At 43.3% G+C, this 24,155-nt stretch overlaps 4 protein-coding genes, 1 long non-coding RNA gene and 1 other non-coding gene across 9 annotated transcripts in view; 5 read left to right on the forward strand and 1 right to left on the reverse strand.

Moving 5' to 3' along the window:
* LOC101754842 (lipase) overlaps positions 1-272 on the forward strand; it is a gene marked incomplete in the record, with an annotated part of 2,946 nt that extends 2,674 nt beyond the window's left edge. Inside the window, 1 exon segment of the mRNA XM_004962229.3 lies at positions 39-272.
* Positions 273-731: 459 nt separating this feature from the next.
* On the reverse strand, positions 732-6,029 carry LOC101754176 (receptor-like cytoplasmic kinase 185). Of its 2 annotated transcripts, none has more exons than XM_004962228.4 (5): positions 5,656-6,029; positions 4,392-4,571; positions 4,031-4,220; positions 3,226-3,617; positions 732-1,947 (listed from the first exon to the last, which is right to left on the reverse strand). In XM_004962228.4, the coding sequence occupies exons 3-5, from the start codon at positions 4,149-4,151 to the stop codon at positions 1,405-1,407; spliced, it is 1,056 nt and encodes a 351-aa protein (XP_004962285.1). In that variant the 5' UTR covers positions 4,152-4,220; positions 4,392-4,571; positions 5,656-6,029; the 3' UTR covers positions 732-1,404. The 2 variants fall into 2 exon arrangements, with proteins under 2 accessions (XP_004962285.1, XP_004962284.1); XM_004962227.4 differs by having other exon boundaries at positions 4,392-4,588; positions 5,656-5,986.
* Positions 6,030-7,293: 1,264 nt separating this feature from the next.
* LOC101753776 (succinate dehydrogenase subunit 4, mitochondrial) lies at positions 7,294-10,590 on the forward strand. The gene is made up of 3 exons (XM_004962226.4): positions 7,294-7,498; positions 9,550-9,651; positions 9,744-10,590. The coding sequence occupies exons 1-3, from the start codon at positions 7,343-7,345 to the stop codon at positions 10,152-10,154; spliced, it is 669 nt and encodes a 222-aa protein (XP_004962283.1). The 5' UTR covers positions 7,294-7,342; the 3' UTR covers positions 10,155-10,590.
* A 5,492-nt stretch (positions 10,591-16,082) lies between these two features.
* Positions 16,083-19,651, forward strand: LOC101753088 (probable receptor-like protein kinase At2g39360). 3 transcript variants are annotated; one of them, XM_022824749.1, is made up of 8 exons: positions 16,083-16,592; positions 16,708-16,886; positions 16,975-17,207; positions 17,647-17,773; positions 17,854-17,919; positions 17,999-18,182; positions 18,368-18,500; positions 19,041-19,234. In XM_022824749.1, the coding sequence occupies exons 2-8, from the start codon at positions 16,730-16,732 to the stop codon at positions 19,092-19,094; spliced, it is 954 nt and encodes a 317-aa protein (XP_022680484.1). In that variant the 5' UTR covers positions 16,083-16,592; positions 16,708-16,729; the 3' UTR covers positions 19,095-19,234. The 3 variants fall into 3 exon arrangements, with proteins under 3 accessions (XP_022680484.1, XP_004962282.1, XP_004962281.1); XM_004962225.3 differs by having other exon boundaries at positions 16,086-16,592; positions 18,368-18,523; positions 19,064-19,202; XM_004962224.3 differs by having other exon boundaries at positions 16,106-16,592; positions 19,064-19,651.
* Positions 19,652-19,995: 344 nt separating this feature from the next.
* On the forward strand, positions 19,996-21,789 carry LOC101752676. The gene is made up of 3 exons (XR_001163565.2): positions 19,996-20,350; positions 21,089-21,164; positions 21,280-21,789. It is a non-coding gene; the product is annotated as an uncharacterized LOC101752676 (long non-coding RNA).
* Positions 21,790-22,084: 295 nt separating this feature from the next.
* TRNAN-GUU lies at positions 22,085-22,158 on the forward strand. Its single transcript has one exon. It is a non-coding gene; the product is annotated as a tRNA-Asn (tRNA).
* The last annotated feature ends 1,997 nt before the right edge of the window (positions 22,159-24,155 follow it).

Genomic DNA, 24,155 nt, shown 5'->3' on the forward strand with positions numbered 1-24,155 from the left:
CAGCGTGCCATCGTTACGTGCGTCTCCAGAGGAATTTCTTCCCTGTGTTGCTCTATGATCCCTATTCTGATAAATTCAGAGGGGATATAGGATGAATGACTTTGCAGATAGTTATGTTTGGTCACGGAAAATGTGCTGGTAGCAATCTTCATTTTATAGGGTCTTGTCAGCTGTATATACATGTATATATCTCAACTCTTCAAAGCATAGCAGCTGCAACTTGTATAAAAGCAAACATTTCTTACAAGGAAATTGGATTCTTCTTTTTTGTCCTTGCAGAAAGAGTAGTCTAATATGCTTTCATGGTCAATCAGACAATCACACAAACTAACAGGTGTTTAGTTGGAATGGATTGTGTTTATATTATAACCTTGAACCTAAGTTTGTTTGACTTGAGAAATGGACTATCGATATATTATAACCACATTCTAGATGAGTTTGCTTTCATAAAACCAAACAGGCAAACACCCTATAAAGATTTGAGCGAATGAGATCCCTGAGAAACAATTTCATGACTTTTGACAAACAGGATTGCACCATTTCTCAAAAGGAACTAACAGTCGTGTTAGAACTGGGTAACTTGATAACTGATGTTTATGCTTATTTGGAAGGTGAAATAAATAATAATTATGTATTATAACTTCCTTGCAAATCCTAGAAAAGATGTTTTGAAATGAATGCGTATATCACCTGCCACCAAATATAATGATTGCAAGTTTTAGTTCAAGAAAAAAGGAAGGTGGAACAAAACCAGTTTTCGAAACAGCATGCATAAGATGCAAGGGGCACAACAGTTAGCTGATACAGATAACATAAAGGATGTGTTATGACAACTCAAAACAAAAATGTCACAGGACAGATGTACCAAACACAGGTGGACTGCTGTAACCCCGGTACAAACCCTTCAGGAAAAGAACACCACATCCCTCAACCCTCAGTACTCAGACTCGACATAAGCTCTATACTCCAACAATGGTGCCACCGCCAACACCCACCATGCAACAGCAACAATGTTGTTTTTTGCTCCTTAGAGCAGATTTTCCCTTTGCTCTTTACATTTTCAGCCGAATGTTGTTCTTTGCCGTGTCGACAAAGGTTCATAAGCATGATCACATTCCCACGCCAGGAATGGGTTTTGGCGGTAGTTCTGGTGGTGGTGGTGGTGGTGGTGGTGATATTTGTATGGAGAAGCTGCGAAGCAGTGGCAATAGCCAGGAAAGCGGAAAAAGGAAAGCTCTATTCACATGACCAAGGGACCAAGATGGAACAGATGCAATGTTCCTAATCGTCCTGTTTGGTGCTGGCAAGGAACTCATCAATGTTTTTTTTTCTGAATGATGAGTGGATTGAACATTCTGCTTCAGAGTTCTGCTCATTCATACTTTCAATGCCCTGAGATTTTAGTCAATTTCTCCCTCTCGAATTCTCCCCCCATGTTTTGGCCTCTGCAATGGCACCCTGCCTTTCCGCAGTCCTAGGAGATTCCCTCTTTCTTCCTCCATGACCAGGACTACCCAATTGCGAAACTGTCATATCCACGTCATCCAAGCCAGACTGACGACCAGAACCACTACCAGAATTTGTCCTGCTAACCTCAGCTTCATATTTTGGTCCTGTGGTTGCTTCCCTTCTCCTCAAATCTGGAGAATGGTGATTCGGTGAGCGGAGACGGCGTTGGTCATTGCTCCCGCCACCTCGGCTAGCCCTCGGAGTAGATGAATTGCTCCGATTATGTTGAACAGGTGCATTTGGATCGTACGTCTGAGAAGCTAGGTATGAAAGAGCAGTTACCACATCACCTATAAAGGGGCGTGTAGCAGCTTGCTCCTGCAAACACATTGCAGCAACGGCTAAAGCCTGATACAGGCCCCTCATGGGGAAGCGGCCCTGAAGTAACGGATCAGCCATTTTAGGAAATTTCCGGCGGTCCTTGAATAGAGGACGAGCCTGCAAAAAAATCAACCATAAATCAGGTATCCAAACTTGTAATATCAGAATGTATATCAAGAGCAATTTTTATTTAAGACTAAGCAGCCAAGAATATGCACAAGGGACTCAACAGTCTATATAATCCCATTTACACTTTTGCAGGACTAGACACATTTTTAGCGTGACGAATTCTTATGCAGCACATCAACTGAAAGCACTTCTGCGGAGGAATTATTGATGCCACAGGTGGTCTATACCACTTTGAAAAATATTTTGATTGAATTGAGTACCACAATGATATTACACTTTCGAATTTGGGAGATAGCATTTTCAAGGGGAAAAAAAAAGAGAAGGCAATGGTGTACGAACTATGAGGTAGCAATAGATAGGAGTCCATCACCATATGCAAGTTAATAAAGGTGGACAATTACTATTAATCCTGATCTACGATGCGCGGATACTTGCGAAAGCTCTCGTATCAGATACTGATACTCATCCGATACTGCCAGGACGCTGATAATCCTTCGATTTTAAAAGTATCGAATATCTTAATATATTTTTTTAAAATAAAATAATTCCGATAATTTGTTGACACCTTGCCAATTCTTCCCTGATACCTAGAAACCCTAACCCCTCATTCTACCTATAAATACATTATTTTCCACAGCACTAACGAGGAAGAATAATAGAGGATATAATGAATTATTACATAATATAAAAGTAATCATTTACACCAATAACCTCTTTTAAGTGATGCTCACGAATTATGTATGTATTTTGATTTTATTTCTATTATATATTTATATTAAAAAAAATATTTGTGTATCCCCCGTATCGGTGTTTTTGGAAAAATGGCATATCGGAGAATCGCATATCCGTATCAGTATCGGGGTATCCGTGCAACCTAGATCCTGATATGATATGATGAGGGAAGAAAAGAAATTGAACAAACAAATAACAGTAAAAGAAGAAACTAATTTGTTTGGCTGAAAAAAAAACGTGCAGCTTCCTAAAATATTCTTGATGGGTATTTATTCTGCTGACTAAACAGGCTGCGCTGACCTAGCCTCTTTCTGTTTCTTGAACTATCTTATTTTCCAGGTCAGGAAAAATGTTTAATCACATCCTAATTCTTTTGACAAAATGTGGCTCCATTTTTTTAAATCAGATACAATATACCGGAACTGTTTTTTACTTAATCCCAAGGAATCTAAAAGCTATGTGACCTCTTCATTGATAAATTGAAGGCAAACAACTAATTTTATGAAAAAAATAAAGTAGAGAAAAGAAGCATACCCATGCAACTAGGTTTTGCTCTCCATGGGGCTTGCCGTTGTCAATTGCTTTCCGGCCAGTAATCAGTTCAAGGAACACAACACCAAAACTATATACATCAGATTTAACTGTAAGCTGCCCTGTCATTGCATACTCTGGGGCACAATAGCCATAAGTTCCCATAACACGTGTTGAAACATGAGTCTTGTCACCAACAGGGCCAAGTTTGGCAAGGCCAAAGTCCGATAGCTTTGGATGAAACCCTTCACCAAGTAGAATGTTTGAGGACTTGAAATCCCTGTAAATAACAGGAGGACTTGCCTTGTCATGCAAGTACTCTAAGCCCTTGGCAGCACCCGCAGCAATCTTCATCCGTGTATTCCAGTCCAGAGGTTCCTTATCAGGTGGAATATCTAAGATAAAAATTAATTATATGATTAAGTTGTTGTTCGGGAAAATTTTGATAAATGAGAATTAATCCATAAATATCTTTTTGCGAAAAAAGTTATGAGTTAGTCTACAAGACACAATTTATCATTAAAGGGAAATGACGACATGTTTTTCATTCTTGTATGGTGATTCAAAGAAACTCCAAAATTGCAAGTACTAGATGTGCAATAAGAAATAATATGTATGCATGCACATTGTCCACAAAGCAAAGCATCACAAATAAAGAGGGATGGACGTTAGAAATGACACTAATCGATGCTTTATGCCTTCGTCCATTTAAATTTCTCAAAGAAGTTCTGCCAATTGATGCAACTTAATAAAACTCTTTGAATAGAAATGTTTCAGTAACATGTGTTAATAACTATAGAGAACCAACCATGCAAATGATCCTCAAGTGATCCCAATGGCATAAACTCATATACAAGAAGACGTTGGTCCCCATCAGCACAGTATCCAATTAGGTTGACCAGGTTGTCATGGTGCAATAGACTCAGCATCAGAACCTCAACCAGAAACTCCCTATTTCCTTGAAGGCCATTGCGATCAAGTTGCTTCACTGCAACGACCTGTAATAGTGTAGTTTGGTTAATCAGGAGATATACTGAAGAAAAGGTATTCTCACCTATGTGTCAACCATATTTGGACTTAAGTCAAAAATCGCTAAACCTAAAATATGAGAGGATCAATAAACAAACATGGAAATCGAAAGCATCATAGCACTTTTCCGAATCACAAACCTGCCCATTCTCTAAACGTCCTTTATAAACACGGCCAAAACCTCCTTCACCCAATAAACAATCTTGTCTGAAGTTCTTTGTGGCAGCAGCAAGTTCACGAAAAGTGAAAGTGTGTGCTGCAATATGTTGATTGTTCCCCTCCCTCAGGATGACTGCATCCTTCTTAGAACCCGATCCACCCTGTGGTTTTGATTTATCTAAAGCAGAAGTTAGTATAGAGTTAGGTCTCATCCAAATTAAAGCGCTCTAAACCAGATGAAATTACAACCAAAAGCACAAACTTGAAGTAGTAAGTGTAAAACTAAAACTAATCCAGTGCAACAACAAGAAAGGCCGTATATCAAGTGTTTCATTACAAGTTGATGCTAGAACACTTATCTTTATGCCTTATTGTGGAGTTCTTTTCCTTATAAATGTTTAATCATATAGCTGAAAATATAATTGTATTCAATTAATAGCCTATAACAATTATAATATGCACATCCAGATATTCCATGAATGTACAATACTATAATACGAGCCCACCAAATAAATGCGACGGAGTACATCTCTTTGGCTTTCATCTGATCAAAGTGTGAATTTCTAGCCTCTCAGAGCAAACTTTGAGCATCCCATTTACATCATTTTAGATTTAAAAACATAGTTATTGATAGAAAAAGGAAAAATTAAAGCTACTGTTGAAATGCATAACAAGTAAAGAAAAAAAAGTAAAACTGGATCTTCTGATGCTAATCAATATCACATGATCTGGATTCTAGAATGCAGGACAATTGGACAAATATGTGCTCAGTAACCATCATCAAACAAATTATTTGTCACTTCTTATCAGCAAAAGACCATATCTTTGACGAGCCTCACACCCATAAATTCTAGGGCTATAGGATTTCAAAGCAATAGACATGGGTGTGACGAGACTCACACCCACAAGCGTTGCATCAACAACAAAGTATGCACACAGCTGGAATGACCATGGTCCTATCTTGCACATATTAAACTCTCCGAACAGTGTAATCTAACATTAATCACTGCATCATATAGCCATATGCTAAACGAAATAGACGGGACGAACTTCAGCTCTAGTGGTATCTGAATCAAATATGCTACGCAGTATAAGGAGTGCCCGAACAGCAAGCTTGGCTCATTCGCTGATTCGACCCACCCAAATCCCGGTTTTGCGCGCAACAGCCGGCCACGGCAGAAGAAATTACAGGCCATTTCCAACCCACAAACGCACCAAGATCCAGCCTTTCCCCAGAAACCGCACCTGATCCGACGCGGGTAACGCGGCGATCCGACGAGCCGTCCTTGCGCGCGCCGCCCTTCTTGGCCGCCCCCTCGCCAGCCGACCCGAAGCACGGCAGGCAGCCCATCCAAGAGCCGCCCTTGGGAAGGGGATAATAGCCAAGAAAACAGGCAGCGGAGGCCGACCCACCAGATGGAACGGGGATTCCTCTCCGATCTGGGGGTGGTGCCCCTCCCAAAATCCGATCTTTGAAAGATGAAGAGGAAATTTGGATGGGATTCGGGAGCGGCGGGTCGGCGAATTGGGGGAAGGGGCCGGGGATGAGCCAAGGACAGAGAAGGTGTCGAGGGTAAAAGTCAGCTCGGACAGAGTGAAGAGAGAGAGGGAGAGGGAGAGAGACAGAGAGAGAGATCGCCGGGATTCAGTCCACGGCCGAGTAATCTCACGCCTTGTGGGACCAGTACAATTTGATTTTGTTTTATATTGATTTATTTGATTGTCTTTTCTTTAGTCTTATGCCATAAGTATAATAATAAAAAATATTAACCAATAAAATCCTAGCCTATTATTTTCATGACATGGCATATTAGCTGAAGGACAAAGATGCAAAAGAACCTAGAGTGTCCAAGGTAATGATTAAAAGTCGACTTGAAATACGATAAAGGAAGAGAGGATCACCAACAGTCAGGTCCAGTAATCATGTCTCTTAATATGCTTGCTTGTTATGATTTGATTTTGTTTTCTATTAGTTTGTTTGATTATCTTTTGTTTTAGAGTGAGTGAGGAGAGCCAGCATTTAGTCTGAAATCCATCATCCATAAATCTCATTTCTCCAAAAAGGAATATGATTTGATTTTGCAGTATAACAAAACATTAGTTTTATGGCCGGTATTGGTAATCAAAATTCTAGTGTAACCTTTAGTGCTCCTTTTTTTCCTCTCTCCCTCTCCTTAGTCTTAAATTCTAAGACTAATTCTATTATCCGCTCCCAATTTTGTTCATGTTCACTGTACCGTTAGGTCCACCTCCTTGAACATCTCTTGCTAGAGGGTAAGTTTCTATCTCTGCAATTGGGTTTTCCTTAGCATATTACCAAACGAGTGAAATGCAGCAGGATCGTTATACTTTTCTTAGATTCTCACATAGTTCTTTAAATAGTCAAAGTGAAGATGTGGGTCCTTAAACAATTTATCTTACTTTGATAGTTTTATGAACCTATGTAATAACCCGAAAAATGTTTAAAGCACCTTGTACATCTCTCACTCTTATTGTATCCTAACAAACTGTATAACTATGTCTTGCCTTAAGAAGACATAGGCAGTGGAGCATAAATCTTTGAAGTCCATAGATTGTAAACTAGTACTATATCTTAAACTCATAGACATTTTTTCACTTTACAGGAATGAATTTTCTTTTTCTTGGGAATGCGTGAAATCATTGGGTTTTTATAATATATGATGATGCCTAGCCTATTTTGGAATTTGGAGGGAGAGAGTGAGAGAGTATATCTTGGGCCTATCCCAAGTTCCGAACGACTGGCCAGCCCAACAATGCACAAGGTAATACTGAGATGGGCCGGGCCGGGCCCATCCACTATCGTCTCGCGTGACAGCACGGCACGGGGACGAATGCCCCTGCTTCTTCTAACCCTTTTCTTGTTCAGGATTCCCCACCCACCGCCGCTTTCTCTTCAACCGGACCTCTCGCCATGGCGTCGCGGATCCTCGCCCGATCCAAGGCCCTGCCCCTCGCCGCCGCCCTAACCCGCGCTGCCGCCGATGCCGCGCCGCCTCTGGCCGGGACCCGCGCGCTCTCGTCCCTGCCCCGCTACCCGGGTGCCCCGTCACCCCATGGGCTCGGCAAGGTTCGTTCGTCTCCTCGTTGCCCCCCTTGTCTTGTGTTACATATGTGCAGATCGGAGTGGGGGATTGTGATCTGGTTTTTTCGTGGTGCTTGCGCCCTCGACGTGCGCGCGGTTCGTCTGATCTGCTGTCGTGCGATTGATGATCTGATTCGTTGGGTACCTAATGCAACCCTCGTCTTTCGATTCGCATCTCCTTTGCTTTCGTGTCAGAGGTGGAGGATTATTTTGTTTAGTATCGCCGTATATGTAGTATTCTTATGTAGTCGTATCGCGATCTGCAAGCCAATCCATGGACACTGTCGTAGTGAGGTTGAAGTGTAAGGGAAGAAGCACAATCGCATGGAAAAAGGATAGATTGGATGTTAGGGCTAAAGTCTCGCGTCCCTCTGGATTGACCAGCTGCTGGATTTCCATGGTAAATATGCAAATGAGACAATTGTGGATAGGCTTAATGTTTAGTTCTGCAAAAAGCTTTCATATCCTGGGTTTTGTTATACAGTATTGATCCTGGCAAAATCAAATCGGCGATGAGTCTCCTTAATAGGATAAGTTGATAATTTGAGTGATAGGTATGTTGCTTGTATCTGCCATTTATATTTATTTCTTGGAAGTTAGCCATTGACTTAACATGAGGCAATACTGGTCCCAGTTGCTGTCATTTGATTTGATGAAGAACAATATCTCACAGTTCCATACAATGGAGGCTGTGACATAGTCACATGGTTAGGGTTCATGCTGCCAAGCTCTTTCTTAGAGTGGAAATAGTATCATATGGAGCAGGAAGGTCAATCCTAGTTGATGCCTAGTGGTTGTAGAGCTGTCATCTACTTTGAGTACATTAACTCCAGCAATTAGGTTCAAATGATGATTTTTGTTGATATTAGGGGTGTTCAAACCTGTCCAAACCGGCTAGATTGGGGAAATAAGCTAAGAGTTTTTTAAGTTCATTTCCCCCATCAAGCCAGTTTGGCACAAACTTTTTTGAACACCCCTAGTTAACATTCTGCTATTCCTTAGCTTATATTCAGATATAATGTGCAAATGACATGGATCTGCACATTAGCCCAACAAAATACTGTCAGCAGTTGACATTCTTGTAGAATGATATGACTTCCTGTGGAGTATGTACCAAGATGCATGGGCATCAAGGATTGTATTTTTTTCCCCTCAAATGCGCAAGCCAGCTGCATGCCGTTTCGCTAAAGAGGGACAAAAAACCATTTACAACACGCACCTGAACTCACATACAAATAAACTCAACACTCACACCCAGATATCTTCTAGAACATGAGGGTCACAGGCTCACAGCTAATGATAAGAAGGAATTGGCCAATTGCCCCATGATCACAAGGATATGCTGCCATCAGGTCCTTGGCACCAGCAGCACACCACAGTATGCATTCTTCAGAAACTGAAGGTCCAAAGAACCATAAATTTAAAATGAATATAGTTCTGATGGATGGATGACAAGGACATATATAAAGTACCTCGTGATGGATAAGCATAAGTATTCACTATTTGTTCCTCACCTTGTAACTGTCACCTGCAAATATGTGCTTTACTAATAAGAGGCTATTTGTTTAGTGGTTGCCTCTGCCTGGTCTCCAAAGAAAAATAAAAGCTGACTACACTGTGATGCCCCTAGGACCTCTTCCACATAACGTGCAAAGTCTTTTGCCTCATTAAACAGTCACATTATTACTCTCTGTAACTTTGATTTTCAGATTATGATAATCTAAGTATATACCACTTGATGCAAGTCAATAGTTAATCTACGTTCCTACATTTACTTATTCTTAGTTTGTTACTTGATCTCATTTTTTAAGTATATATGTACTCTTGTATGTATCCATGCTCTTTAAATAAAAAAAAAAAGAATTGCTGATTTCGTTTTGCTGAGTAATGGAAACTTGTAACCTTTTTAAAAGTCTGCTTGTAGGTTTGAAAGAAGTTGGAGTTATGGTTTGCAGTATATTCTATTTCCTTTTTGTTCAGAAGAATGAAACCCTATAGTGCTCTGATTTGTATTTCTGGTATGTATATGTGCACAGGTTCTGGGATATGAACCAAGATCTCACCTCAGTGGAGCACAAGTTTTACCTCGTTGGTTTTCCTCTGTAGCATCCAATGGATCTCCCATGCAGAAGTCACAGGTTTGTCACCAGCTACACTAGTCCTTGATTTGTCACTTAGTCTGCCACTCTTTGCTAGATCATGAATTTGATGATGTTTGCAAATCTGACAGATTTCAGAGACAAACAAGTCAGGTGCTGAATTGAAACAGTCTGATGCGCAGAAATCAAGCGAGGGAGTTGCACCAAAGGTTATGGCCTTCAGCCCGCTAGAAGCAGCTATCGCTAAACCTAGAAGCAGTCCCTTGACAAGTGAGAGCTCTAAAGTGAGGCGATCGGAGATAGCAACCGAAGTCACATTTTACATGATCCCAGCTATGCTTCTTGTCTCCAGAAACAGCATAAGCACCTCTCTCCTGGTTGGCGCGGTGTTCCATCAAGTGTACATGTTCCACAAGGAGATCCTTCTGGACTACGTGCACCATGATATCACCAGGAAGTGGTCTTTGATATACTTCAAGCTGCTTCTGCTGGTGATGGCGAAGGACACCATCATGTACTTCAATTTGTTCCCTTTTTTCTAAGCTCGGCCTTTTAGTTTCTCGATGGACCCGCAATGCACTCAGCTGCAGTCACCGAAGGGAAAAATGGTGATGGACAAATTCTGGAGCACTTGTTCTTCCCTCCTTGAACTTGCTTGTCAAGCGGTGGTTCTTGTATACTCCTCCATGAACTTGCTTCGTCTCCACATCTGTTTTGCTGCTGCGACTTGATCTCCTGTTAAGTTTATTGGATCGAAAGGGGTTGATTAGTGACCAATCAGATGATATCCCTGATCAGACAACAAGGCCAGTGTGCCTTTGCTTGTAATAATGGTAAATATCATTTGCTAGCCTGTTCAAGTTGCAACGGTTTTGTGCCCCATGCTTATTGTGGTACTAAGTATGCCCGCTCAGCTACTGCCTCATTTGCTTGTTGAATTGCATTCATTGCGTGAAAACAATATATTTCATTTTTCAATGCTTTTGTAGCTGATGCAGAAAAATTGACAATTCCTGTTGAGTGTTTATGTCTTGGCTGGAATACTCTCGCAGCTGCTGAAATGGAACTATGAACTATGGTGAACAGATGTGGATTGCTGTTAACATTGCTGTGTTAAGAGCCCACTCCAAGCTGCTGTATCATCTGTCACCTCCGGTCCTCACGGCTCCAGTTAACTGCTCGCTGTAGCCCGGTAAATGCCTTCTCTTCACACTCACAGTAGGACGAGAGAGATGTTTTGGCTTCACCAGGAGGATGAGTTCCCTCGCTGGTTCTGTGTGCTACGCATCCTCTGCACTGCAGCAGCCTTTGGGCGCAAGAGGAACAATTCTGCGTGGCCATGGAGACGCTGAATTGCCAGCCGGCCGGGGCGTTTACATGCGACGCCATCGGCTGCCGCGCGCACATGCTCGCGTGAACAGACATGAGGTGGGCGCTGGCGCTGGCCCAGCCCAGCACAGGCAGCAGCTGCGGCAGGAACGGGTGGGTACACATATCTAGCTGTCTCTGCATGCTACTGGCTGTGGCTGACCCCCAGCTGCTCACACTCCCAGTGCTCTACCAGTCGCCACCGTGCAGTGTGACCCCCTGAGAGCCAACGCCAGTGGCAGTAACTATGGGTCAGTGCCTCAGTTACTGGGAGATGAAAATTTGGGCGCTATACTATTGGTATTGGAGAACAGGAGACAGAAGGGTGTTTCTTTGGGTTTGGCTCCTCTCTTCTTTTATTTTTTTCTTCATTTCCAATCTATTCTGCATTTGATTCTGTTTTACATCATTTTAAACGGAATGTTTCATGGGATCTTTTTGGACGGAATGTTTTTTCAGATCTCACATCATATATTATGACCATGACTTGGGTTTGGTGAACCCCGGGGCCAATGCGGCAATGCCTGAGACGCTTGCAGCTGCAGCCTTGCATTGCAGGACCGGGAGGGTAGGGCCAATGAAGCTGTGGCAGCGGCAAAAGACATGTAGTGACAGTGATGAATGGCCCCTGCCATCACAGGGAAAAGTAGATATGGCTAGGGCCTTGTTTAGTTCGCGAATTTGGGAGGTGCCAAATTACTGTTACAGCACTGTAGCACACTGTAGCGTTTCGTTTGTATTTGTGAATTATTGTCCAAATATTGACTAATTAGGCTCAAAAGATTCGTCTCGCAAAGTACAACAAAACTGTGCAATTACTTTTTAATTTTATCTACATTTAGTACTCCATGCATGTACCGCAAGTTTGATGTGATGGAGAATCTTCTTTTTGCATAGTGTCAAAGTTGGAAGTTGGGAGTAACTAAACATGGCCTAGGATTCCCAGACTGCTCGCCTTTTGTTTTGTTGGATTCCTGGCCTGGCCACCTGTTCATATGCGTTTCTCTCTTCATCTCGGCCTCCTCCTTTTGTTCTCTCTGATTCTCTCCCCCTTTTCCTGCTGATTTGCTGAATGGGGCAGAGGCTGGGATATGTGTAATAAGCAACAGCTGTATGCATTGGTCGATGCGGATATTAAGGGCTGTTTGGATATCAGGGGTTAAAGTTTAGTCCTATTATATTGAATGTTCAGATGCTAATTAGAAGGGTTAAATATGAGCTAATTAGAAAACTAATTGCAGAAGCCCTGGGCTAATTCACAAGACGAATCCATTAAGTCTAATTAATTCACCATTAGCAAATGGTTCCTGTAGCACCACATTGTTAAATCATGGACTAATTAGGCTTAATAGATTCATCTCGCGAATTAGCCTCCATCTGTGCAATTAGTTTTATAATTAGCCTATATTTAATACTCCTAATTAGTATCAAATATCCGATGTGACAGGGGCTAAAATTTCACCCATGGAGCCATGCCCTAATATATATTCCCTTTTCTTAAAAAAAGAATGGGGCCTGCTGCATTCAATGCTGATTTGGCCCTTTCAGATCCTTAATTGCTTCTCGTTTCAGCAAATAATTTGCAATCAATGTCGTATCACCAGGTGTGCCATGTTTGTGCACTTTCCACTTTCAATGTTGAGCCGCTTTTGGTATTTAATTGCCATATGATCTCATTTCTTTGTGCAACGAAGTTTAGCATCACACACATCCAAGGAGAAACTTCTCTCCTCACTTCTGTGATGATTTTAGATCGCAAAACTCTATTTTTTTATATTTACCATATGAGGGAAATTTCTTAGTAACTGTTTTATGGAATACCCATACTGATTTAAGATAGTCTTTGCGTAGGGATAAGGAAGAAGAGCAACATCTACTGAATGCCACATCAGGTATACATCTACCAATCTAAGGATTTGTTCGTGATTGTAACAATGTGGCACGTAGATTCATAGTTTTGGGTGAGAAGCTGATTGTTTGTGTTTAGTATTTGATTGTAAAAGCTAAACACTCTACCCACAATCTGAGCTGATGCAAACACGGCCTAATGCATTCAGATGCACTCTCTAATTTGGATAGAGTGTTGGTTCTACTTTAAGATCATCACCACATCCTGCTTATATATGATCGCCAGATCTTCTTAATAATTGATGCAATGTCTACATATAGATCCTCAACCCTGTGGTTTTGGATGCAAACAGGCTGGACGTTTGGCCCATTGTGATGAGTGTCTCTGCAGAGAGGCAATGCCATTGGATTCTCACATCCATGACAGCATCATGCATGTGGCCTCCCACTGTTTTAATCGTGCTCCCAGCTTTGGCTTCTTATTTGGTCAACTTGGACGTCTCCCTGTTGAGAGAGATCGCATCCGACGTTCCTCCAGCTCTAGTGACCAAAAAAAAAAACATCACATGCATGTAACACAGCAAAAGCCGTGCATTTTCAGATGATTTCTCTGGAGGTAATTTTAGATAATTTCCAGTTATCGAACATGCATACATGTCTGAAGAATTAGAACATCAGCACTTGCACTTGCACCTGCTCGGCTGCTCTGATATCACACATTACATCGAGGCCAATGTATATGAGGTCAAAGAGAGTACTTTGCAGGGTCTATATCTTATTTTATTTCAGGTTTGTATGCAGCCCCAGAATGCATGACCGTGCTTGCAAATTTTTTTATCCGGGCTGCGTGGACTGGGTGTGTGAGCATAGTTTATTTTGATGCAGCAGGTTTGGATCCTTGGGAGGAGTGTGGATCTGACCGGGCCCGTTGCTACGCTGTTCTTGGCTGCTTCCTCCAGCCACAGCAACTTGCGCGCTGCTGCACTCTATCTAGGACCCCTGTTGCACATCTCTGCCGGAATTATCTACGAACTAGACGCTCCATGTGATGAAATGGGTGTGTTTGATAATTCGACTAAACAAAAATTTTCATAGGTGTTTGGATACTAGGTGCTAAACTTTAGCAGTGTCACACATCGGATGTCCGGATGCTTATTAGAAGGATTAAACATGAGCTAATTATAAAACTAATTGCAGAATGCTAATTCACGAGATGAATCTATTAAACCTAATTAATCCATCATTAGCAAATGTTTACTGTAGCACAACATTGTCAAATCATGGACTAATTAGGTTTAATAGATTCATCTCGCAAATTAGACTCCATCTGTGTAATTAGCTTATGTTTAATACTCTTAATTAGCATCAAACGTTCGACAGGTGCTAAACTTTAGCCGGGTATCAAACGGGCCTAAGATTCACTAAGATGCCATTATAACTCTAGCAAACCGACCTATCTTAACTGGATATATTTTAGTGATTTAGCCGAGCACTGTTGATGTTAGTGCCATCTTTTGACAGCACACTCACTGATAGATGGAAGAAGCTGCTCAACTTGCATCAGAAAGGACGAAAAGGTAACCAAGGCAAGCCAGCTCCCCGTCCAGCAGCAAAAAGAGCCGTGGGACTGCTAGGCGCTGTAGCACAGACCCTTTTTACATGGGGGAAGGGGAGGGCTCCATCCAGAGGAAGGAGCTTTTGGAGCCCCAAAAGCCAACCCCTGTTCGTCCGGCCCCTTTTCACACACGCAGAGACTTCACTTGAGCTCACTTTCGCATAAACAGAGGGTGATTAAGCTTGAGCACGAGCGTGCTAATCAATCCAGCGGCCGGCCGGTCAAAGATCGAGATCCCGTGGCCGGGGACCGGGGTCCCTCCCCTCCGGCCCAAGGCGAGCCGTACGGCGGCCGCGGGAGGACAGCCCAGCCAGCAGCTACTTGCGACCGGGGGGGCCGCCTGTCCGCCACCGTATTCTTCTTCGTTCCTCCTCTTCTTTCTTGCTCCTGGTCTCTCTCTGGTCTGATGAGTCTGAGCATCAGTAAGGCCCTTTTTGCTTGCTGCTGAAACCAACAAACCATCACGGTGTGTGTGTGTGTGGAGACAGTAATAAGTTGGTAAGCAGAGGAGGAACGAAATTACTTGAAAGCAACGAAATTACAAAGTTCAAATAGTCTTAAAAACCACCTAATCACCAAAAGTATCGACAAACTAGCAAAGGTCAAACAAAGGAATTCTTAGATAGAGTTGGGCGAAGAAACAAGTGATCAATAACACAATAATAACAAGTTTCTGTTGGTTTTCACTTTTTTCTGGGTGAACAACTGAACATTGAGGCACGGTGTAGTGATTCAGCTTTCAGCGTGGCGAGCGCAGAGGATCGCAGGTTGCCTAAAAATCAGCATCCTGTGACAAAGAGAGGCATGGATTCGGTGCACCGGCACTCCGGCAAGGCGGAGGAAAAGCACCGCAACAACACAGCCACACAAGTCATCTCATCTCCGGGACCTGGCCTGACCCCTGGTTGGCTGGCCCCTGTCAATGTTTGCGTGTGTCCACGGTGAAAGCGAAAGGAGAGAAGGAGAGAGCGGGCCTTCCTCCTCCTCCGAACGCTCGGAGCCAGCAGATTCTCTCCCCTTTTCCTTGTACCAGAAATGCGCCATCAAGAATTCAAGATCCCCCATCTCCATCTCTCTCCCTCCTCTTCTCTCTTTCTCACTCTTGTTGATTCATTCCACACATGCTCAGAATTGGGACAGCGATTTCTTACGCAATCCAATGGTCAATGTGTGCATGCGTTGTGGATTTGTTTTGTTTATTTATTTAATTATAATAATTTGCGGTAGACTGAAATGTACTACTCTCTCCATTTTTATTTATAAAGCACGCGCATGGCAAGATTCAAATTTTGCAATCTTTAACTAGTAATTTAACTATTAATTTTTTATTTTTATTATATAAATTTTATATGGTTGAATTCGTAATTAAATATACTTTACCGTAATCGTAAATTTATAACCATAAATAATATAATATAATATAAATAAATAATTAAAAGATCCTGTTAAATATATAATTTATAAAAATAGATGGAGGGAGTACAGGCGGAGGAGACACCGAGAGAGCAGAGGACGGTGAAAGATTCCAATGCGGCAGGCAGGCAATGCAGCCACGCTCTCAGTCCCTCCCTAGGCGTAGCCCCACACGGGCGCGGCGGCACCCCACAGTCACCCACCCTCTCCGCCTCCAACGCGCACGGCCCTACGGCGCTGAGGCGCACACGCCCCCCGACACGCGCGCACACATGGGGTGATGGATGGGGGGCAGCGCGGCGCAGCGTAGGGGGCCATGGCGCGCAAGAAATGGCATTGGCATGGCGTGGCCGCATTGACAAAAGGCCGCGGCACCGCAATTTGCCGCCCCCCAGTTGCCATGTGGGGGAGACGAGGGCGGGTGGGAGGCTGCCCCCTACACCAGCAGTCGTCGCGCACCACCAGCACCGCAGCCCCCATCTATCCCCTCCTCCCTCGCGCTTGCTGCTGCTCCCTTCTTCTCCTCCTCCTTGGTTCATCCTCTTCCCCTCTTGATCGATCACCGCCGACAATTCGCCGTCCGCTCTAAAGGGCCGCCGGTTCTTGCGGCGATTGGCCATTGGGATCTTGAGTTCTTTGCCCTGGCGAGCTGCATTGCCGAATTGAGGCGCCGATTTGGGGGAAGATTGCTGCTGCATTGATGAATGCCGGGGCTATAGCACTCACTGGTTTAGGGGTAGGTCAAAGGGTTGAAAAGAGGGTTTTTTTTTGATGCGAGGTGTTTTGGGGGGTTGCTGGACCATTCCCCAGGTCCGGTGCGGCGCAGCTAACCCATCCTTGTCCTTTTGCAGATTCGATGTCACGGGCACCCGGATGTCATTGCCGATCGCCCTTGTAGTCGGCATTTCCGCCGGCGGCGCCACTTTGCTCGCGGCGGCGGCCGTGCTCCTCGCGCTCTGGTGCGCGGCGCGGCGCAGGGCGCGGCGTAACCGCAACTCCGACACCGGCTCCTCCGACCCTTCGACGCTAGGTGGGTGAACTGAGACGGCTAATTCTTGCATTCCCCATCGACATCATTTTTTTTGTCCACCGTGCTAACTGCCAATGCAATGCGTCAGTGGAGTGGGGCAAGGGGGGCCGGAGCTCGTTGGCGCCGGAGCCGGAGACGGAGCATCAGGTTGCGAGGCAATTCTCGCTGGAGGAGCTTGTGCAGGCAACAAAGAACTTCAGCGACGCCAACATCGTCGGCGCGGGGAGCTTCGGATTGGTGTACATGGGGCTGCTTCTTGATGGCACGATTGTCGCGATCAAGAGGCGTGTAGGGGCGGCAAGGCAGGAGTTTGCTGATGAGGTAAAAGTGTCGATCAAAGTATGATTCTAGGGACATTGTTCTGCATTGGAAAGTTTTCTTCTGCACTCTGTCATCCTCATACTTGCTTAGTCTCTGATGTGCATTTGCCATAATTATTTTGTCAAGTATTAACAGTTTTCAACCATTGATGTTTTGGTACTTTCTGCGATCTGACCTGGAAGTTCTGGATGCACTGTGTTATTTGGATTCGGCACTTAACTGCAATAATTTGCATTTTGTTTTGGGCAGTAATGGAACACTTTTAGCCAATGCAAATGACAAGTTGTGGTGTTATGAAGATCTTTCCTTTCTCTGGCAACCATTGTTGTTTTCTAGTCTAACAAATGCCATAAATTAGCCAAGGACAAGTAAAATAAATGCATTTGTCGTTGCCTAAAAGTTGGTTCTTAATAGTTCGATTGTCCCTTGCAAAATGTAGGTTAGGTGGCTCTCAGAGATTCGTCACCGAAACGTTGTAACTCTCATTGGTTACTGTCAAGAAGGGGGTCTACAAATGCTGGTGTACGAGTACCTGCCCAATGGCAGCGTCTGTGGCCATCTGTATGGTAATGTTCAGCTCTTGTTAGGAAAAAGGATCGTAGCCTTCCTTGCCTTACTACCTCTGAAGCTTCACATTATTTACCAGGGAAAGGCTCCACGGCACGGCTTGAGTTCAAACAAAGGCTGTCAATAGCCATTGGGGCAGCTAAAGGTAGGAAAACTGTGAGATTTGCCCTTTTTCTGGGTTACTGGCTTGAATTAAACTTAATGGGAGTTCAATCCTGTTGCAGGTTTAAACCATCTGCACAGTCGCGATGTTCCTTTGATTCACAAAAACTTCAAGACAAACAATGTGCTTGTTGATGAAAATTTCATTGCAAAGGTGGCTGATGCTGGACTTGTTAGGTTACTTAGAGGGTCTGACGAAGCTGGCCCATCACATGGGTTCAGTAGCAGTGTCTACCAAGACCCAGAGTAAGTTTAGTTACCAGGTTCATTTAAGAAAACGTGAATGTAGGCCACTTCACAATAACATGTGCACTAGTTTTCTGTGGTGAAAGCAGTGCTTTTTAGTACCATCAGTTTAATGCTGCTAAATATTTGCAGTTGTGGAATGTTTTGTTTTGCTCATTCAACATATTGTGCATGCATATATGTAGGGTACAATCGGTGGCTCAGTTCTCTGAAAGCAGTGATGTGTACAGCTTTGGAGTTTTCCTTTTGGAGCTAATTACTGGCAGGGAAGCAGCTTCCTTGATGCCTCCAGAATCCAGAGAATATCTGGCCCACTGGGTAATTTCCACTGACATGTAGCTGTAAGTTGCCTAGAAAAGAAGTTATTGAACTCCTGCTGTTTGTTTCATATTCTCCAGCAAAGTCTCTTATCTAATGTGTCGAGGAAACATGAAAAGCTCCAACCACCTTTTTGCTCGGGGAAAGAAAAGATTCTTCTCTTCATTTGGTCCATCAATTAGCATAGAGTTAGCTTACCTATGTGTGCATTCTGCATTGACAAAATGGAATTTCCAAAACTTGATAACAGCTGGAACATATCAGCTTAACATCATTTTTCATGCTCATTAGGCATGATAAGTACCAAGTCATGCTGCAGGAGCACATAAATTCCTCTTAGGATTTCTGTTCTTGAATACTGAAAGTCCTATCATTATGGTGTTTTCCTATCTCAGTTGAGACATAGTAACCTTTTAGAGAAAAATAACAATGTAAAAGATGAGCTGCAGTTTCTCCTTTCAGAGAAAAATAACAAAATTTAAAAATGAGCTGCAGTTTTTTGTGAATAAGAATATTTTTTAACTAACTGCCCACTGACAGACATTTTCTTGTCACATCGAAAGATGGAAGCACATTTCAGTTCAAATGAATTGATTGACCCAAGATTAGGCGGCAGCTTCACTTCAGAAGGCATGAAGGAGCTTGTTGGCCTTGCCTTCCAGTGCCTGAACCCATCATCAAGACGGCGACCAAGGATGAGGCTGGTCGCGACTGAGCTAGACCGAATTCTGGAGACGGAGATGTCCATGACGACGTTCATGGGTGACGGAACCGCCATCGTGACACTGGGGAGCCAATTGTTCACGTCGTGAAGGCGACGAAGGATTGATTTCATGTCTGCTATTTGATGACATGATGATTGCCTGTAGGAGCGAAGCAGCTGTTGTTTCTGCCAAGCTGTGCTCGCTCTGCATTGTTGTGAAATGCCATGTATGGTTATTTTTTTGAGCTTGTCATGGTTGATATAGTTTGGTAGGAGGGGTGAGAAGAAATAGAGCTGTATGCATTTCTCTTTTTCTTCTTCTTTTCGTCGTCTGGAGGAAGAATTGTATGTAATTTTCAGATTGTTCATTTCCAATGTACTGGCAGATTGTCCGTTGCCCTTCAGTGTTTTAAGCTATGAATGGGCTAATTCAGAGTTACCGTGCTAAGTTGGCATTGCTGAAGTGCTCATGGCGATATATATTGGGTATGAAAACAAGAAGTGAGAGCCGTTGCGAGTTAGAACTTGAGGATTCTGGTTGTTCTAAGAGCGCTACTGGTGAGCATGATACGCTTCTAGTATAAGACAATTTTCTTCTCTCTAGTACAAAGACACAATTTCTCTGATGTATTCGATCGAGGGGGAAAGGAACAGTCGAACAAACATTATATGAAGTGAGAGCTGTATGTATTTGGTTATACAGTTGAAGGCACCACGTTGCTCCGACGGGCCCATGTATGAATATAGGCCTTGATGCTCGTAGTTGGGAGCCCAAACAACGAATAGCAGCCCGTCTAGAGGTAAACTTGAGCGCCGATCTCGGTTGGCCGCGGCAGCGAACCCGCACTCAGCAGGAGGAGGGCGCGAGCCGCCACCGCGACTCCGACAGGTGCAGGAGCGACGCCACCCGCCGCCGCTGACTGGCGCCTCCCGCCTCGGCCCTCTGCCCAGCCAGCCGGACAGGTGGCCTCAACGCCGCGTCCGTCATCCCTTCCGGTGTTCCAGAACCCCGACCAGGCCCCGGCCGCCGGCGGCCCGCACGGCCGAACCTCCGTCGGCGCCTCCCCCGCCTCGAATCCGCCCCCCTCCTGCCGGCTGCCGCGAGTCCTCGACTTCGGCCCTCCACGCCCGCGGATCTAATTCCAAGGTATGGAAATTGCAAACCCTAGCCTGTTGTAGATGAAGGGATCCCGTAGATGAATTGATGCAGTTTTTTTAGAGGAACAAACACTAATTATGATCTCACTGTAGTAGATTAAATGATGTACCTTGTAGGAATCGAGGACTCGGTTGATTGTTGATACACTGTATATTTTATCTGTAGGATTATTCAAGTATGAAGAGGAATAGGGACATCGCATGTTTCGAACTTGATGTATTTGAACAATTTGTGTTGCGATTTATGCAAGTTTCAAAACTTAATTGTGGAATTTAAGACTTAATATGTTATTTTATACTTGAAGTGTGTTTTTTACCATATTATGCAATGGATAATACTGAATTGTATGTGGAAAAGTTGGCGTGCCATACCCTATGTCAAAATCCTAGGTCCGCACTGCACTCATGTCCTATGCTGGGTCCGCCCTTGTTAATATATTTTACATCGATCAGGTTGTCTGTGTTCTTCTGACAATAACTTGCATATTGTTTGTTTCTCGATTTGGGAATTGTATTAGAAGGTTGGTAAGAGAAGAGTCAATGAATATAATTCAGTTATTCAGTGGCTATGTTAGGGAACTTCCTTTTTTTTTGTAAAAAAAGATCATATGCTATGCTCTGAACTGTAAATTTATGATTGTACCAAGACAGTTGTGGTGTAATATGCTTCTACTTATTCAGAGGCAGGTAATATTCTTTTTGAAATGTCGCTTTGTTGTTATTACAGGAATCTGAATTAAGACGAACTTTAGTGTGATGTCTTTCCTGAGATTGTTACCTCAAAGACTACCTCATCTTATCAGGTATTTTTACTAAGGTCATGTATTATAGATACTCCATTTATGTGTGTCCATAATTTCCTGAAATTGCCAGAAAATAGATCATGTTTTCATGTACTTTCTTGATGCTCTCTCTCAGGCAGGTGGAGCAAGATGTTGAGACTGTAATCCATGTTCTCCAGCCAGGTCCAATAGGAATCGTGGAGCACAAATTCACAGACGTGGAGATCCTTGAGGCCAGGGCCACAGTAAAAAGAGCAGTGGATAATTGGCAAAGGAACTGGGCCCTTGAGAGAAATCTTGGTAGTGGTTCTTTTGATAAATGGAAGAAGTGATATAGCCCTCAATTAATCAATTCCTCATGACTCCCAGCTGCAGTACTTGAAATAAAAGGGTGCCATGGGCTATGGCTGGCCCCAACCGTTGCCACTCAATAGTTGATTTGTTTATTCCCTTTACGAATTCATGGAACTGTGATGTATATACTTCATGTCCCTATTGCTGTGACTGTGAAGAACGTCTGCTTATCGAGTGTTCTGTAAATTTTTCTAATTTGCAGCAGCTTTATGCTTATGTTGTACTTCATGGCTTGAAAGGGATCCGAGTCAGATTCAATGGCTTATTTGGGAGATTTTTTTTTCATTTTTCATCATACTTCTCTGCTGCACATTTTACTTTTGCCCATATCACTGTTGGCTTTACCTATTGAATGTGAGCCAGACTGCTCGTTGTAGTTGCTGCACAAAGATTCAAATGCAGAACTCCAGGCATCTTCATGCTAGCGGCACGTTAGGCTAGATTTTGCATTTTGCTTTAACAGTTATGATGAAAAGTAATGTGTTTACAGCTGATGCAACAGCAGTTGGCTTAGGTCAGATTTTGCACTTTGCTGTAGCAGTTGTCAAAAGAGTGTTTTTTTAATTTTACAGATGAATCAACACACAGCTGGAATAGCTCAGTTGGTTAGAGCGTGTGGCTGTTAACCACAAGGTCGGAGGTTCAAGCCCTCCTTCTAGCGAATTTTTTATTGTTTTTCCTTTTTCTTTCAAGTTTCAAACTTAAGCAAAGCAACCATGATTTTCCCTTTTTTTTCAAGTTTCAAACTTAAGCAAAGCAATCATGATTTTGCATTACATCAAATTATTTATGTTTTCTTTCTTTTTTCCTTTTTCTAAATTCAGACTTAGACAAAGTAACTACTAACGAATTAACACTTTAGTTTGTTTTCCCTTTTTTTACAAGTTTGAAACTTAAGCAAAGCAACAATGTTTGTATTACATCAAATCATTTCTGCTTTCTTTTTCTTTCCTTTTTCTAACTTCAGACTTAGACAAAGTAACTACTAACGAATTAACACTTTAGTGAAAACAAAACGCTAATTAAGAAGGCTCTTGGCCGCACGCTGCATCGTTAAGATTTAGTAAGAACGAAGCCCAAGTCTCCACTTTGACTGCCAGCTTTTCTCCATTTCGCTTCAGCCAACTTACTTCCGGCGCTTTCCATCTTGTCTGTTCTTGAACAGCCTCGGTTGGTGCTTCAACAAGCATTGCTGCGAATTTGGCTGATGCTTTAGCACTTGGACATCTCTCCCTTCTTCTCTTTTTGCATTGACCTTTCCTCTCTGTCTCTCCAAAATAGCATCCAGAGGAGAGTACAGAGTAGAGTATTTGTTGGAGATGCCCAAGAGGGCCGGGCTCATTTGGATATGCTGGTTCATTAAGCAAGTTTATAAATGCAAATCACCGGCAAGTTTGATTAACCCTAGGAGCTAATAAATTTGCCGCACGTCCTGCTGCCGGGCAGGGCTCCTGCCAGTGCTGCGGCCGTAGGGCTCCTGCACAACTTGCCGCACGCAAGTGCTGCTGCCGGCCAGGTCCCTGCCGCACGCAAGGTTTCTGCCACCGCCGCCACACCTGTGGACTGCTGTAGAGGTGTCGCTCGGTTGCACACTTCATCAGATCGTATGACTACTTCCTCGACGTCGATCGGATCGACTACTTGCGCTTCGTCAAGACTTCCGCTGCGACGCGCGACGAGCGAAGGTATAATCTATGATGCAAGTGATCCTATTTTACGCGGTTATATTTTTGTGTGCTAGCGAGTAGCATACCGTATTTCCCAACAATGGTACCAGGGCTGTGCTTGTGCTATTTTTGATCTAGATTAAAATTTTTGCATGGTTGGTTGTAGATCAGACCGTTTTGACGAATAGCGTTGCGCGCGAATTGAATTGTTTTACTCCGTTTTTGTTTCCTCATTATGTGACTGGCTAACTGGCCGTCTTTACGACAGCGCGCGAGCGTCGTGCGGCTTGACCACGAGGTTGTGAGTTTGTGTAGCGAAACAGTCTATACGCGACGTGAACGGCTATGTCGACTAGAACGCCATGTCTGTTAGCTTGCTGGCAGCATGCAAAAAATCTGTTATATCCATTATCGGCTGACAAGACCATATCGTGTTTTAATAAAAAAGGGGGGACACATTGCATCGTTTGTAAAAGCATCTAACTCATTTTTGCAGAGAATGATGTGATGGTATGGCCCCAAAATCATGTGATGATCTGTGTGTAATGAATTCGTGTGGCTTGAGTGTCACAAATTGTTACAGCCGGGTTGAGTCAGCCTGCGTGCCACTCATGTGATGTAATTTATAATTTTAATTTAGCTACTAGCATGCATTAGCTGAATTAGATTATGTAATTCATCGACACGAGCGAAGCGACTTGGCGATCGTCATACCTTGGAGAAGGTGCCCAAGATGCATGCGGACTGGCGGTCGTCAACATGTGCTAATTTTTGTTGGACGAAGAAAGGCCATACTATCACAATAATTTGATTATCTGTAATGATTATTATTATGCATTGCCTGTGATGAGCATGATAAATTCCTCACGAAAAATTAAGATTTTATGTCCTTCCAACAGCTGCACCATTGGGGTCTTGTTAGTAGGTGATGGGTGTGCCAAAGCACGGTGTCATCTTCTATCTTGATCCATTGGGTGGTGTTGGACACCAC

Source organism: Setaria italica, chromosome III (genome assembly GCF_000263155.2).
Source record: "Setaria italica strain Yugu1 chromosome III, Setaria_italica_v2.0, whole genome shotgun sequence".
In the NCBI taxonomy this organism is placed as follows: Eukaryota; Viridiplantae; Streptophyta; class Magnoliopsida; order Poales; family Poaceae; genus Setaria; species Setaria italica.

What these genes read in the sequence shown, in the direction of transcription:
- LOC101753776 (XM_004962226.4), top strand. Translation starts at nt 7,343, where the DNA reads ATGGCGTCGCGGATCCTCGCCCGATCCAAGGCCCTGCCCCTCGCCGCC. An exon ending in CACCCCATGGGCTCGGCAAG is followed by an intron (nt 7,499 to 9,549) that starts GTTCGTTCGTCT and finishes ATATGTGCACAG; the next exon opens with GTTCTGGGATATGAACCAAG. An exon ending in CTCCCATGCAGAAGTCACAG is followed by an intron (nt 9,652 to 9,743) that starts GTTTGTCACCAG and finishes CAAATCTGACAG; the next exon opens with ATTTCAGAGACAAACAAGTC.
- LOC101753088 (XM_004962224.3), top strand. Translation starts at nt 16,730, where the DNA reads ATGTCATTGCCGATCGCCCTTGTAGTCGGCATTTCCGCCGGCGGCGCC. An exon ending in CTCCGACCCTTCGACGCTAG is followed by an intron (nt 16,887 to 16,974) that starts GTGGGTGAACTG and finishes GCAATGCGTCAG; the next exon opens with TGGAGTGGGGCAAGGGGGGC. An exon ending in GAGAATATCTGGCCCACTGG is followed by an intron (nt 18,501 to 19,063) that starts GTAATTTCCACT and finishes TCACATCGAAAG; the next exon opens with ATGGAAGCACATTTCAGTTC.
- LOC101754176 (XM_004962227.4), bottom strand. Translation starts at nt 5,761, where the DNA reads ATGGGCTGCCTGCCGTGCTTCGGGTCGGCTGGCGAGGGGGCGGCCAAG. An exon ending in CGTTACCCGCGTCGGATCAG is followed by an intron (nt 4,589 to 5,655) that starts GTGCGGTTTCTG and finishes CTTCTGCTTTAG; the next exon opens with ATAAATCAAAACCACAGGGT. An exon ending in GACGTTTAGAGAATGGGCAG is followed by an intron (nt 4,221 to 4,391) that starts GTTTGTGATTCG and finishes ACACTATTACAG; the next exon opens with GTCGTTGCAGTGAAGCAACT.